General features: G+C 38.4%; 1 protein-coding gene across 3 annotated transcripts in view; it reads left to right on the top strand.

Annotated features, from left to right (window-relative positions):
• The first annotated feature begins 3,715 nt into the window (after nucleotides 1-3,715).
• SMYD1 (SET and MYND domain containing 1) overlaps nucleotides 3,716-15,298 on the top strand; it is a 35,050-nt gene continuing 23,467 nt past the window's right edge. Inside the window, exons 1-2 of one of the 3 annotated variants that reach the window (XM_087713335.1) lie at nucleotides 3,716-3,909; nucleotides 14,932-15,108. In XM_087713335.1, coding sequence (XP_087569461.1) covers nucleotides 3,788-3,909; nucleotides 14,932-15,108 — 299 coding nt within the window. In that variant the 5' untranslated portion in view covers nucleotides 3,716-3,787. The remainder of the gene's footprint in view (nucleotides 3,910-14,931; nucleotides 15,109-15,298) is intronic. The other 2 variants (XR_015696414.1, XM_014068024.2) reach the window with 2 other exon arrangements.

The following is a 15,298-nucleotide window of genomic DNA, read 5'->3' as shown; positions in this document are numbered from 1 at the left end:
AGGAAACAAAAGAGGAGCGAACAGAGAGAGGGCTTTTGCAGGAAACCATAAGTTCATTCGGTCGTGTCAAGAGAGAAAAGTTCTGTTTGTAACTATAAGAGTCTCTGTGCCAAATTTTACCTTGCCCTGTGTTTGGAACAGAGGTGGGTTCCTTTTTTTATTTTTTTTATTTTTGAATAAACACAAACAGACAAAACACAAAAAAAACCCACAAAACCATCTTCCATTACAAATTGTAGAAAGTGTGTCGATCAGTTACAAAAACTTCTGTGCATCCCTTCCACAGTCATCACCTACAATTCATATATTTTAAATCAAATATTTTTATATATATTACTATCATCATACCTCAACTTTCATTTGACTATAATTGTTTTTACATTCATTTTATATAAAATATTCCAGATTTAAAGCAAAACCACATAATGGCATTCCATTAGCTCTTCCCAATATCATCCAGTAACATTATATCTTTATGACATGTTTTAAATAAAAATTGGTTATATTTAATAACAGAGTTTCTAAACCTCCTTTCATAGTCACCATTTGCAATTTATATCAAATTTCCTCTTATCAAATGAATACATATATATATATATATATATACACACACACACACATACACACACACATTATCATCATTATCAATTATTTAACTATATCCATTATCACTTCATTTTATACAAAATGCTCTAAATTTAACTAAATTTTGTATTATAAGCTTTCATTACATCAACCTGTGTCTTCCAGTAATAATGCAGTCTTATGTCTCTTGCCATTTGTGGCATTAGTATTCTGGTTATTTCCTTAGTAAGTTTTGTATGGACTTCTCTTTACAACTTATTACTTGTGGCATATCTTGTATAAGCTTGAAACCCTCCGTCTGCTTCTTTGATCAGCTTATCTTTGGTTATCACTAGTTCTTCTGACAAGATTTCTCTCCTTAGTTCCATCAATTCTTCTCTCTTTTCTTCTTCTATACTTTGAAATCTGGGGTAGAGCTCCAGTCCATCTATCTCCCCTTTCCATATTCCACTCTTTCCATTACCAAACACGCTCAGTTCATTGTCACTATCAACAATTTTCTTGATTCTTTATTTTTTTCCTTCAGTTTTTAGAACTCTGACCTCCATTTTCTTCATTTGATGGATATCCTCAATTTTTCCATCAAATTTTATATTCTATGATCTATGTTCGCCAATCTCTTCTCAATTTTCTCTGTTACTTCTAATACTTTTTGAATTTCAAACATAATCTTTTGCAATGTTAAGATTTCTTTTTCATGTTGCACCATTCTGCCATCTTGTAAACACTGCCACTCTGGCATTCAAAACTTTTTATTAAATTTAAAGCAACTTCATTTATAATTTTTCAAAACAAGGCTTTGTTTTCACTCCACTCCAGTTGCCAATAAAGCTCCTGAAGAGCACCTGTATAAACAACCCATGCTTTTCTCACTATCACTCTCTGTAAACAAGCTGAAAAACCTTGAAATGCAAAGTCAAATGATCAAAAAGAAAAAAGAAAAGACAATATTCCCAAGCCTTCCAAGCCTCCAGCCTCCAAGTGGCAGTGTTACTTCCTTTCCCTCTGTTATTACAGCCCTCTTGGTATTCCTTTTATATCTTCTTTATATTCTGGGCTTAAAGAAAATAAAATTCTTAAATGGAGCAAAAAAAAAAAAAACCCATCCAATCCAGCATTATAAAAATAAGGAAAAAGATTTTAATTCAAGGGTATAAAAAAAGAATATAAAAAGTAGAAGAAGAAAAACTAATCCATTCAATTTAAAGAATAGGAAACATTTGCAAAAGTTACATCGATAAAAGAAAATTAAAAAGGATAGCACATTGTTTAATGTAGCTTAATTTCTCCGCTTACTCTCTTCTGTTTTCAAATTTAATTTAGCTTTTATTTTTTAGGGGGGTAGTCTCTTTCATAATAATATTTCCTCACCAGATGGACACACTTTCTTTTTCTGCTTTTCTCCCATTCCGGAGCTGTCCCAATTTCAGCAGCTTCAATGGCTGCGCTTCTGTCACCGGCAAAAAGAGATTCTCCTGGATCAATCAGAGACTTTGCGGTGTCCCTGAGATCAGCAGGATGTACTCTTCCCTATCACCATCTCTTCGGGATGGTTTAGGTCCAGAAGGACCGTCCAGCGGCAAAAGTATTGACTGCGATCTTGGAGCGCCAAGATCACATGTCGTGTCATCGTGATGTCAGCTCCTCCCCCTTAGGGGTGGGTTCCTATATTGGTCAGTACCAGTTCATTGTGCTCACACGTGCGCTGGTCACACATTGCTGGCGCATGTCAATTGACTAAATATTGTTCTGTGCATGCCCAGAAATATGCCGGCCATGGCATAAGAGATTGGGGAACCAGTTCAGGAGCATGATGAGCCTGGGTTGCTGCCGGTTCTGCGACCCAGGCCACAATTCCACTGCCGATTCGGCCAAACCGGGCTAAACTGGGAGCAACCTATCTCTGGTTTGGAACTAGTTATTTGGCAGTTCGCCAAATGAGATAAGGTTCATATTTGATGAACAACCATCTGAAAGACTGTTTGGAGCCTTGCTGATTGTGAATGAAAGGAATTCACAGTCATGTAAATAAAAGAGGTTTTGCTGTGACCAAGACTCCACTTCTTGCTTATTAAGGAAGTCTGGGTCAGAACAGACATATTTTTTTGCCTTTTTTAAATTGACATTTAAGTCTGGGATGTTATATGTCAGAGTTTGAATTCTAAAGTCATTGCATAAATTAATGAAACATTCTAGTTCTTATAATTGCAAAAATGCCCAGTGAAATAATCAAAATAACAGGAATTACAAGAATAAGATTTTTATTAAGACATTGTTAAGACTTTTATTATTCCCATCCTCTCTTTATTATTTGGTGTAAAAAATATTTACAATACATGTGCCAACAGTAACTTTAATTTATATTCCCAGGCAATGGAATTCATATTATAGTGTGATTAAATTTGACTTCATTCAGTACAGAGGTTCAGCACACAGTGTTATTTATCTTTAGTAGAGAATAGTATTACATTTAGTGTAGTGTAGTATTTAATACAACATAAGTAACATTTTTAAAATGTTTCTCCTAAGGGTTAAGCAGTTACCTACCTTTTTGGAAAATGATTCCTGCAAGGTTTTCTGGCTTCTGTATGCTGTACTTTTACACATTTCTTAGATAGGGACCTATCATCAACTGCTTTGTCTATCATAGAATATTTGGGGCCCCTAGTCTTCAATTTCACCTAGCATAGCTCTGATTGCATATAAAACAAATGCATCATTGTTTATTTTTTTAAAGGAGAGTACATAGTATTAAATGTTAATAGACACTGCATAGCACTCATTCCACTTAACAGATTCTCAGCTGTTGATCTCTGACAGGCAGAAGCATCTGGTTTCTAAAAATACTTTCCAGAACACACATTAAGTTCCCAATAGGAGACAGTACTTTTGTAACTATTCATGATCAATTTTTTTTCAAAGAGTAATAGAATTTTACTCATGGTTTCATGAAGACAACCTTGATAATGTGTTGCCAACCTTTCTTTCCTCTCTGCAAAGGCATTTGATGAACTTTAAAAAGGATTTTCCTGTTCCTTATGGAGGAAGGGTACTATTTGGGAGGTCCTAAGACTGCCCATTTATAGGATTGGTTCTCTGAAAGTTGGGAAGTCTTTAAAGAGTAGGAGTGATACAAAATCTGAGTCATTGGGAACCTTCCTGTGTAACAAAGCTTAGATGTCCTGATATAGAAAGAGGAGGCATGGAAACAGTTGAAGTGTTCAATCAAGAAGGCAAAGGCAGGGGGCTGAAAGCAACAAAAGAATTTTGGGCTGGAGATGTAATTTTTGCAGAGCGAGCCTATGCTGCAGTGGTATTTGACAGGTAAGCAGGAAAAATTAATGTGTGCATTGTTAGGAAGCAAGTGGGGAATGCAAGTGGGAGATGATACAAGAGAGATGTCATTATCTCCTAATCAGGTAGAAAGTTAAGACTCACAGTTAAGACTCTTTGTCCAACTCACAGATGAGAAAATAGGAGTTAAGAGACTTTTCTGACAGAGTTAATTTTCTGTAACAGTGATGAGATAGAAGATTCCTCTTTTCATCTCTACCTTGATGAAAGCTGTAATGTGCCTTTAAAGAATCACTACCTTTTGGACTCAGATACTCCACAACCATTTTCCACAACTATGCAACATCAGCCTAATATGCTCATGGTATATGTAGAAGAACATTTAATAGTGCTATATGAGTACATGTATTAGATATTATCAATCATTAACTGTGATCGTGCAGTCTGGTATATCCAGAAGCTCATACTGGCAGTTTCATTGATAATAACTATTACTCAATAATCATTTTGTTATTAATACAAAATGATGAAAATAAGATATCACAGAATATTTCCCTATTGGCTTCCCTCCAGATCCCTTCTTCTCTACAATTTAAAGGATGGTTAAAATTCCTGGCCTTTAAAAAAAAAAATCAGAATATAAATTTAGATTTGCAGAAGATCTCAGGTGGAATTCCCAGAATTACTGATGACTGTGATTTCTTCATTTATCAAGAATGCAAAGGCAATGTGGGTGGAAAATGCCTTAGTTGTAGGACTGTACCTCTTTTGGTTCCCCTGTTTTATAATCCATGTGAATATGGGTTTATGAAATAGGAAAGCCTGTTAAGCTAGATTACTTTGTTCACAGATTTCTGTAGGTCCTGGAGCCCTCCATAATCACACTCTGGGGGAAAATACTAGCCTTGCCTTACCTGCTTTTGGATGTGGCCAGTGTTGGACAAGCCATGTCTCCCTGAAGCAGGAATGGGGATGCCACTCCTTGTATACCTATATTGTATCTTCTTACTAACAATATCTAAAAGAGGTGATTGATTTTTCATAGGGAACATATGCTAAATTGGAAAAGTGATGTAGGACCAACAACACTGGCTTTACCATCAACTCAGCACACTATTTAGTAAAGCAGTAAGTTTTTCTTTAACCCCTTTTTCTCCAAGTGTGAATAGTAATAGAGGCTTTATCAGTGCTGTCCTTGAGCCCTGGTGCTATATTTAGACATGCTATTTTGTCTCTTTAGTTCACCCTCCCAAATCTCTTTGAGCCTTTCCCCTTTGGCTGGGAGGGAATTCCTCAGCTTTGGAATAACTGCTTGTAGGTAAGCTAGCTTTGTCCACCATCATCACTATCCAATGTTGCTATTTTCCCCAGACATGAAACCTTTGGATGTTCATTGGAACATTTTCTTCAAACATAGAGCCCAGTGAAGGAATGCAGTGAGGGATAGAGTCAAGACAATGAGAAGTGATAGTACTGCTTTACACTGCACTGGTGAGACCACACCTAAAATACTACATCCAGTTCTGGTCATCACAATAGAAAAAAGTTGTTGAGACTTCAAAAGGGTGCAGAAAACAGCAATAAAAATGACAGAGGGTCTGCAGACTAAATCGTACAATGAACAGTTGAGGTTGCTAAGTGTGTCTATCCTATTGGAGAGAAGGATTTGGGGGGGGGCATAGTAGCTGTCTTCCAGTACTTGAGGGGCTATCACAAAGAAGAAGAATTTGATTTGTTCTATGGGCACTAAGGGCAGGACAAAAAGTAATGGGTGGAACCTTGTCAAAGAGAGATCTATCCTATAAGGATAAATTTTCTGACAGAGCAATTAATCAATGGAATTACTAAACTCATCTTTTTTGTGAGATACCATAATTATTTAGTCTAGAGACTTTAGAGGAACTGCAGAAGGCATGCCACCAAATGCTTGACTGGAAAGAATACCAGAATTCTAGTATTACTGTTTTGAGGAGGGCAACAGAGAAGAGTTTAATTGACAAAATGGATATCTTAAGTCTTGTAAAATAGTATGTAGAAATTTAGTGTTTGTAGATTAGGGCAAAAAGAAGCTATGCTTGAAAATCAGCAGGAATGGATTTGTGTCTATTCAGAAATAACTTGGCTTGTTAAATGATTGTTCTGAAGGGGGATATCTCCCATCTGAAAAAAAAATGTTTACAACTTGGAAGTTCTCCAGGACCCAAGGCTAGGCTGCTGCATCAATTGCAGACATACCTGGACCCTGAACCTTGAAGGCCTGATTACAATGTATATATGGTAATAATCTTTATAAATAACTTTGAAACTGCAGTTGCTAGAATATTGTTGAATGAAAGTCATTACTATTGTATAACATTAATTTTCTGGAGATCTGTAGTTTTTTCATTGAGAAAAATACATGCAGTCATAGCAGCTTTTTCCAATTGGAGAAGACAAATGTTATAAATTTTGTATTTCCTGATATATTGGGGATCCAGTCCCAGAGCTTCCAATAACAGCATTCAAGAGTTGTGAAAACACTGTTTCTCTTATGTTGACACAGCTGGAGAACAATAAATTGCAGAAATTAGTCCAGTATACTCTTAGATGGTTGGTGGAATTCAATATTCGCCCCTCCCCCTGTATCATATTTCAGTTCTCAAAAGCAAATTCTATCTCAGATTAGCTATATTGTTTGTGGGTCAATGTGATCCTTTGGGTAATGCATTTATGAACATTGAAATAATATAGTGAAGATTAACAATGTTCCTGTGCAAGAACCACAGTCATGTTTATGTATATGACAGAAAAAAGTGTCAGCCTAATATGTGTATGAATTTAACAAGTAGAAGGAAAAGCAAGGTCACCCTCACCATTCCCTCCATCATTTGAAGTATTAGGCCCTTTTATATTACAGCATCTGTTTCGTATTACCCAGCCATCACCGAAATGCTATAAAGACAGTCTTCAGTAATATTATTCTGGCCCAGCAATGAATGGTGAGAAAAAAATGAGATCTTTACTTCCCTACTTCCTTGTCATTAAAGATAAAAGTAAAAGTTCCCCTTGCACATATGCACTAGTCGTTCCTGACTCTAGGGGGCAGTGCTCATCTCCATTTCAAATCCAAAGAGCCAGCGGTGTCTGAAGACTTCTCCGTGGTCATGTGGCCAGCATGACTAAATGCCGAAGACCCAAGGAACGCCGTTACCTTCCCACCAAAGGTGGTCCCTAGTGATTGGTTGGTCGCTATAGGACCCAGAATATTGCAATAGTCTAGAGCAAGCTTGGGATTTCTTTTACTTAATTTACCATATTTTCTCATTTTGGCCCTGCAGAATATTATGATCTTAAATTTTTAGAACAAACTAAACTATTTAAATGTAAATCATTGTTTAATAGACTGATTACCTTTCAGATTACATTGGAGGATATAATTACTGAAAATATTTTGTTGATGTCTCATGCAAAGCGTACAATGAATAGGCTGAAGCTTGGAGGAACAGCTTGCTCATATTTGCATTATTCATATTTTTCTTTTAGTAATCTATACACAACACTTACCAATCGCAATAGCACTTACACTTATATACCACCCATAGTTCTTTATAGCACTCTGGGCAGGTTAGGAATGTCAGCATATTGCCACCAACAATCTGGGCCCCCATTTTACTAACTTCAGAAGGATGGAAGGCTCAAACTCCTGGCTGTAGGGAGAGTTTGTTTGCAATACTGCATTCTAACCACTGTGCCACCACATCTCATATAAACTCATGTAAAAAAAAGATACAGTAGAACCTCCGGTCACGACTGTTCCATGACTTTGGTTGCAACCTGATTTGGTTGTGACCGGAAGCAAGACTGACTGCGCATGCGCATTAAAAAAATGGCACGGATGGGGAAATCGCCATGACAGAAAAAAATTGCAGCGGCTATGTTTGATCACCACTTGAGTATTTGTTCTTGACCAGATGCAAAAAAATTGCAAAATTTTTGGTCAGCACCCAATTTGGTCATGGTCAGAAGCGTTTGTGACCCGAGGATCTACTGTAGTACACCCTCTTTGAGTTCTATAGTTTTACATATTAGGACATATTAAAAATCATCTGGTCATTAGCAGTTTTTAAAAGTAAATAAATACAACTTGGTTTTCTTTTTGTAAAATAAATGATGACATTCTATAATATGTGTTGTTGTTCATCTGAGATTAAATTTACCTACTTTTAAGAACTACTAAGGACCAGATGATTTTTACTATGTCCTGATATGTACTGTAAAACCATAGGGCTCAAAAAGGATATAGTTTCTTTATCACAGGACTTTAGCCACCCAATGATTTCAATTGGATTTATCCTCAGGTAAGATACATTTGCAGTTTCTATGAGCCCAATGGGATTTATTTCCTGGGAAATGTTGCTACTTACCATCCTTCATGGCTTCCTCACATCCCTATGACAGATTGATTGAGCTATAAGTGTTTTTTATTAGAGTTTATTGCACTATAACATACAAATGGAAATAGAGATCAGAAGCAAAGGGGAAAGAGTTTATGGTAAAAAGAGAGAGGAAGAAAAATAATGACTTCTCACTCTTTTCACTACAGAGTGAATACAGCCTCAACTTTTTGCTTTATATTTCTAGTAAATACAAGCCATTTCAATAACAATATGATCTAATCTAGTCTAATCATTGAAACTTAAAATCAAAGTCCCCCCCCCCTATTTTGAACACAAAGGAGCTATAATTGTTTTTAACCAGACTTCTGTCTCCTTGTTTCCTAATAAGGAGAACAAAGTCTACAGCATCCTTTCACTGCACTAACTTGACAGTTGATAGAAACCAGTCAGGTACTTCAGACTGATGTCAGCCTTGCATAGCGCATGCCATAAGGTTTCCGCCTGGTTTGTGTGGTTTCTTCAGAGCAACTGGAAAAGCCATTTTAAAACTGACAGTCTCACACTTCTGTTGTCATCAGGCTTGGCTTTGTCTTAACTCAATGACCTTATCATATTTTAAGCATAGGAAGAAAGCATGGAGAAAGTGCCTTTTATTTTTCTGTACATGTTCTTCATTTCATTAAATGTGCTGGATTTCTACAGAGAACTGTTAAGAGAGATAATCAAGTTCAAGAAGAGATGGCAGAACACCCATGAAATGGACCATTAGAGATTGATGAGTGAGACAACTATATCTGCACTAGGAATGCTGTGGGAATCTCACTATTGTGCTTATCAGAAGCAATTCTATGAGGTGGCTTTTTTTTTAAATTTGATTCTGAGTCTAAGGCTGCCACAACAGACTTTCAGAAAGTGGGCTGGAGATTAGTTCACCACAAAATAAGATCATGACAGTAGCATCTCAACTTTTACACAGCAAAAGATACAAGCTTAAAGGTAATTTGGATCAAACTAACCAATCCTGTACCATCTATCTATCCATATCTATTCTGAAAGGGAAGAGGCTTGATTTATTGATTTATTACATTTATATACTGCCCATCTCATAAAGAGGCAACTCCAGGTGGCTTATATATTTTATAAAACATACATAAGATAAAACATTAAATAATAAAATAATAAACATCAAATATTTACCTAAAATTAATAAAGAATGCAAAAAAGGGGCACATGGGGTAGAGGTGGACTCATCTCAATCTATTAACCACCTCCAGGTCGGCAGTTTGGCAGTTCGAATCCCTAGCACCGCGTAACAGAGTAAGCTCCCTTTACTTGTCCCAGCTTCTGCCAACCTAGCAGTTTGAAAGCATGTAAAAATGCAAGTAGAAAAATAGGGACCACCTTTGGTTGGAAGGTAACAGTGTTCCGTGAGCCTTCAGCATTTAGTCATGCTGGCCACATGACCACGGAGACGTCTTCAGACAGCACTGGCTCTTGGGCTTTGAAACTGAGATGAGCACCGCCCCCTAGATTTGGGAATGACTAGCACATATGTGCGAGGGGAACCTTTACCTTTAATGCCAATAGCCATTTTAAAAAGTTTCTTTCCATATGTAAGAAACAATAAGAAAGTCAAGGAAGGGGGAACAACAACTTTATTCATTTATTTTATTTATTTGTTTATTTATTTATTTAGATAATTTATATTCTGCCTATATACACATGGTGACTCATAAGCACAATATAAAAGAAATAAAAAAGCTAAAATTTAAAATAATAACCTCTCAACCCCTCTCCGGCAACAACACATATTCATACCAGCCATTTAATGAGCTCTGTCCCACTCTGGGTTTCCCACTATGTCTTCAGGGCCTTTCAAAGAGTGTTAGTGGGGGCCAGTCCAATTTTCAGAGGGATGCTGTTCCAGAGGGAAGAAGCCACCATGGAGAAGGCCCTTCTTCTGGGTCCCACCAGATATATCTCCTTAGGAGATGGGACCTGCATTCCTTGCCTTTCCACTCTACTGGGTTGAGTAGATGTGACTGGCAAGAGATGATTCCACCTTTAAAGGCTTTAAAGTTGACAACCAGTACTTTGAATTGTACCTGGAAACAAATCGGCAACCAATCAACTTCCCCAGAAGAGGTGATGCAAGTGCACAGTGAGGTCTGCACAAAAGTGTGTGAGGCCTTGCAGTTTGCATCAATTGGAGCTCCCTGATGCTTTTCAGGGGCAGCCCCATGTAGAGAGCATTGCAATTGTCAAGACAAGAGGTGATTAGGGCATGAGTGACTGTGAGAAGGGATTGTTGGTCCAGGAAAGGGCACAAGCCACACTCGCCCAAAGGAATTGAGCAGGAGTCGCGAGTACAGGAGAATCCCCAGATTTACACACACAGGATCTTTTTGTCACCCAATCCAAGCTAAAAGGTGGCAATTCTCCATGGGCCAAAGAACTACAAATCCAGAGCCACTCGGTTTTGCCAGGTTTCAGTTTCTTTTTTTTAAATAGTTTTTATTGAATGTTTTAATCTTTAAAAACAGAAAGAAAAACACAAGAAAAAACAAAACACAAAACATACATAACAATGTAAAGTAATTATACAGCCTTCTGTATCAGCTTTCAAGCTTAGCCTTTATAGTTCTCCCTTCTGCATTGCCTTCCTATTGCTTTTACCTTGTCCTATAATATAACAACAGTAGTACTGACACTTATAATAATATTAATTATTTATATCACCATATATTTACGTTCTATATTTTCTGTTTTGGCTTCTGTTTTCTAGCCACTTATAAATACTATTCCATATTTTATAGAAATCCGATTCTTCTCTTTCTTTTAGTTCTATTGTCATTTTGTCCATCTGTGCACATTCGAGTACTTTTCTAATTATTGTTTCATCTGCGGGAGTATTGATTTTTCCCCCAGTTTTGTGTGAAAGCAATCCTAGCTGCAGTGAATATGTGGACAGGTTTCAGTTTCAACCCATTGCTCCCCATCCTGTCCCAACACCCTCCAGGCACTGTGAGAGGGAAGTTATGGCATCACTTAAGAAAGTGAACCAGGATACTCCGAACCCCCAAAGCCACTCCAGAAGGATACCATGGTTGATGGTATTGAAAATCACTAAGAAGTCAAGTAAGCAAGGATGGATTCAGTACCCCCATCCTGCTCCCGCCAGAGATTATCAAAAAGCATGACCAATGCCATTTCTGTCCCATATCCAGGCCAGAATCCTGGCAACTAGGGGCCCAGATAATCCATTTCAGCCATGCAACCAACTTTTCAACCACCTTCTCCAAAAAGGGAAGATTGAAGAATGGTCAAAAATTATCTATCCAAAAGGGTAGAATCCAGCAATGGTTTCTTGAGAAAGAAAGTGGACCACAGGCTCCTAAAGTGCTGGGGAACTACCCTCTCCTGTAGAGAAGCATTAATCACAGCAAGAGACCACCTACCTGTCACCTCCTGGGAAGCTTTCACCAGCCAGGAGAGACATGGGTCAAACACAGATGCTTGGACACATACTTCCTAGGATCCTGTCCACTTCCTCAAGAGAAACAGGGTCAAACTGTTCCCAGATAACAGGACAAGAACCTGACTCAGGGGCTCCACCAGACCAGCAACCACACCAACATCTAACTGAGCATGGTTGAGCGATTTTATCTTCCAGAAAATCCAGAAATTCCTCAGCACATCCCTTCAGGTGGATCTCAGTCTCCTCCTTCCCCAGAAGGAGATGGTTTACCTTAAAGAGAATTGCTGGTTGATTATCTGCAAATGCAATTAGTGTGGAGAAGTATTTACACTTCGCCGCACAAATTGCCATGAGGTAGGCCTTAATAGCAGCTCTTACCCATGTTTGATCAAGTTTATCCTGTCTTCTGCCAGTGGCACTCTAAATGTCTCTTCATCTATTTCATCCCTCTCAGTTCCTCTGTATACCATGGAGGACAGAGAAGTCTATGGGTGAGGAGAGGTCACATTGGTGCAATCCTATCTAAAACCGCAGTCACCTTTCTGTTCCAAACAGTGACTAATAGCTTGGCTAGGCTGCATAGCAGATCTGCAGTTATAACCCCCAGTTCCTTCTGGAACCTATTTGGGTCCAGTAGTCGCCAGGAATGGACCAATATAATAAGTCCTGCCATCCTGTGCGGGGTACAGCTCTTGAGAAACGCGTTGCCACCAAAATGTGATCTGACCATGATGGGAGACGAAGGACAAGTCCACCAATTCCAAGCCACATAGGCACTGCTCTGACAAGAACACCAAATTGGGTGTGTGACCACTATTCCTAGTTGGCCCCTGAATAACCTGGGACAAGCCATAGAAGTCATGATTTCCATGAAATCTCGAGCTACCTCTGAATCCACCCCAGGGATGGCAGATAAAAGTCCCCCAGAACTATAAGCCAGGGGAATTCCACTGCCAGCCCTGCGGTGAGGTCCAGGAGCCTGGGTAGGGAAGCTGCCATGCAGCAGGGAGGCTGGTAGAGCAGCAGCAATTCCACATGATGCCTTGAGCCCAACCTAAGAAAAAGAGTCTCACAGCTGGGCATTTGTGGAGCCATGCCTGTCTTTTACATCTGTTTTTTATGCAAAAGGGAGAAACTGCCTAATCTATTAGAGGGAGATACAGCAAGTCAATAAAGAAGTCAAAATAGGTTTAAAAAAATAGTAAGAGGATACCTATCCACTCTCGATGAGTACAGATCAACTGGGGCAGATGATTTACATCCTAGGGTTTTGAAGGATCTGGGAGATGTAATCTCGGAGCCACTGAATGTAATCCTTCAAAGCTCAGGTAGCACATGGGAAATTCCAAAGTACTGAAAAAGAGTTGATATGACAGCAATTTACAAAAAGGGGGAAATAATGGATCCAGGAAATTAGAAGCCAATCAGCTTGACATCACTAGCTGGGAAAATCAAATGGGGAATTTGTGAGCATCTAGAAACAAACAAGGTGATTTGTAGAAGGTAGCATGGGTTTGTTAAAAACAGATCATGCCAGACAAATGTTATTGCCTTTTTTAACAAATGCTGTGGATTACTTGGAGGGAATACTTGGAACTACATCTACATAGAGGGAAACATGCAATGGATTACCTCAATGTTTGATCTTGGCCTCTGTATTTTTCAAGATCTTCATAAATGACAGATGTGGGAATAGAAGAGGAAATCATTGTTAGGTAAGCTCCCCATTGGGAGAGCGAGTACGTCCAGAGAAGCATTGTGAGAGTTGTGTTGGAAAACACACAAACCAGCATACAGAGACACTGCAGTTTAAATAGGCTTTTACTTTTGTGGAAATAGAGGTATCAGAGTCCATCAAACAATCCAAGTCATACACGGATAAGACAATCAGTCATCAATGTCTTTCAGTTAAGGGATAATCCAAATAACATAGTCCATAATCATACAAACACAAAGTTTGCTAGCAGTTGCAAAACTTACAATAGCTCACAACACTTTCTAACAGCCAGCTTCCAAATCAGATCAGATCAGTCCAGCATAACAAACAGAGAGCTAACAGTCATTCTGGCTCCCTCTTATGGCCGATTGAGGAAACAGCAACCAATCATATTTTACAGTATGATTTAAAGAAACAGGTATAGAGCCAAGGTGGCGCAGTGGTTAAATGCAGCACTGCAGGCTACTGCTAGATCAGCAGTTCAGCGGTTCAAATCTCACCGGCTCAGGGTTGACTCAGCCTTCCATCCTTCCGAGGTGGGTAAAATGAGGACCCAGATTGTTGGGGGCAATATGCTGACTCTCTGTAAACCGCTTAGAGAGGGCTGAAAGCCCTATGAAGTGGTATATAAGTCTACTGCTATTGCTATTGCTATTACATGATTTATATATTGCCAACCCAACCGTTAGATTATATTCCTAACAATCATCAAATTTGCAGATGATAATAGCTGGGGTAATTGCTAACATTTTGGAAGATAAGACTCAAGATTCAAAAGGATCTTAACAGCATTGGGCCTTATCCAATAAGATGCAGTTCAGTGGTGCCAAAAGTAAGTTTCTGCACATAGGCAGGAAAATCAAATGCATAAGAATAGAATAGATGGTATCTGTCACAACAGTAGTAATTGTGAGAAGGATCTAGGTGTCCTAGTGGTAAGTATGAGTCAACAGCTGCCTAAAAAGCCAATGTAGTCCAAGGCTGCATTTGTTGATAATTTTAATTTTAAAATTATCTTTGATAGGACCTCTCTGCCCAAAGCAAATATTTTGTCAGTGAGGTTGGTGTGATTTCACACTAAGATTAGGTTTACCGAGGTTCACGTCTGCACTCAACAATGGGTGACTTTGGGCTAGTTATTGTGTTTCAGCCCAACTGATTCACAGTTCTCCTGCTCACAGTTGTAAACAATTTTGCCTTTTTTAAAATAAGGAGAATAAAATTAGAGGCGACTGCCTTGAAATCTTGAGAGAGGTAGGGAATAAATGAAACAGAGGAAATGTGTGTGCGTGTAATGTACGCTGTGTGTGTAATGTATGGTGTATGTGTGTGTGTATACACTATATATAGTGTATATGTGTGTGTGTAGACTATGTATATAATCTTCAAAAAAAGACATTAGAAAATCTGGGAGCATATCTTATTAAGAATTGAATTGCAATTTCCAAGTGATGATTAAAGCATTGTTTTCCTCCTTTTAGCCTCACTCACCTTGTCTGCCACACTTGCTTCAAGAGGCATGAGAAACTCCATCGTTGTGGCCAATGCAAGTTTGCCCACTACTGTGATCGCACCTGCCAGAAGGATGCCTGGCTGAACCACAAGAGTGAATGTTCTGCAATCAAAAAGCGTGGGACAGCTCCAAATGAAAACATCAGGTGAAAGGATCAGTACTGAGAGATAGAACTAATGAGTTTGTAATGAAATACTCTATGGCTTAAAAGACAGCTTTGTTCAAGGTTCAAGCAAGCTGAAATGCAGGGCATTTTTTAATCCCTTTCCCTTGGAAGGAAAGTCTATATGGCAAAAATTTATTCTCTTGAATGTTTTATTCTAATTTGCTTATTT

This window comes from Thamnophis sirtalis, unplaced genomic scaffold (genome assembly GCF_051295495.1).
Source record: "Thamnophis sirtalis isolate CommonGarterSnake01/CBP01778 unplaced genomic scaffold, rThaSir2_p1.2 scaffold_4, whole genome shotgun sequence".
In the NCBI taxonomy this organism is placed as follows: domain Eukaryota; kingdom Metazoa; phylum Chordata; class Lepidosauria; order Squamata; family Natricidae; genus Thamnophis; species Thamnophis sirtalis.
Note: the sequence above shows the minus strand (reverse complement) of the source record. Positions and strands in the feature narration are given on the sequence as shown.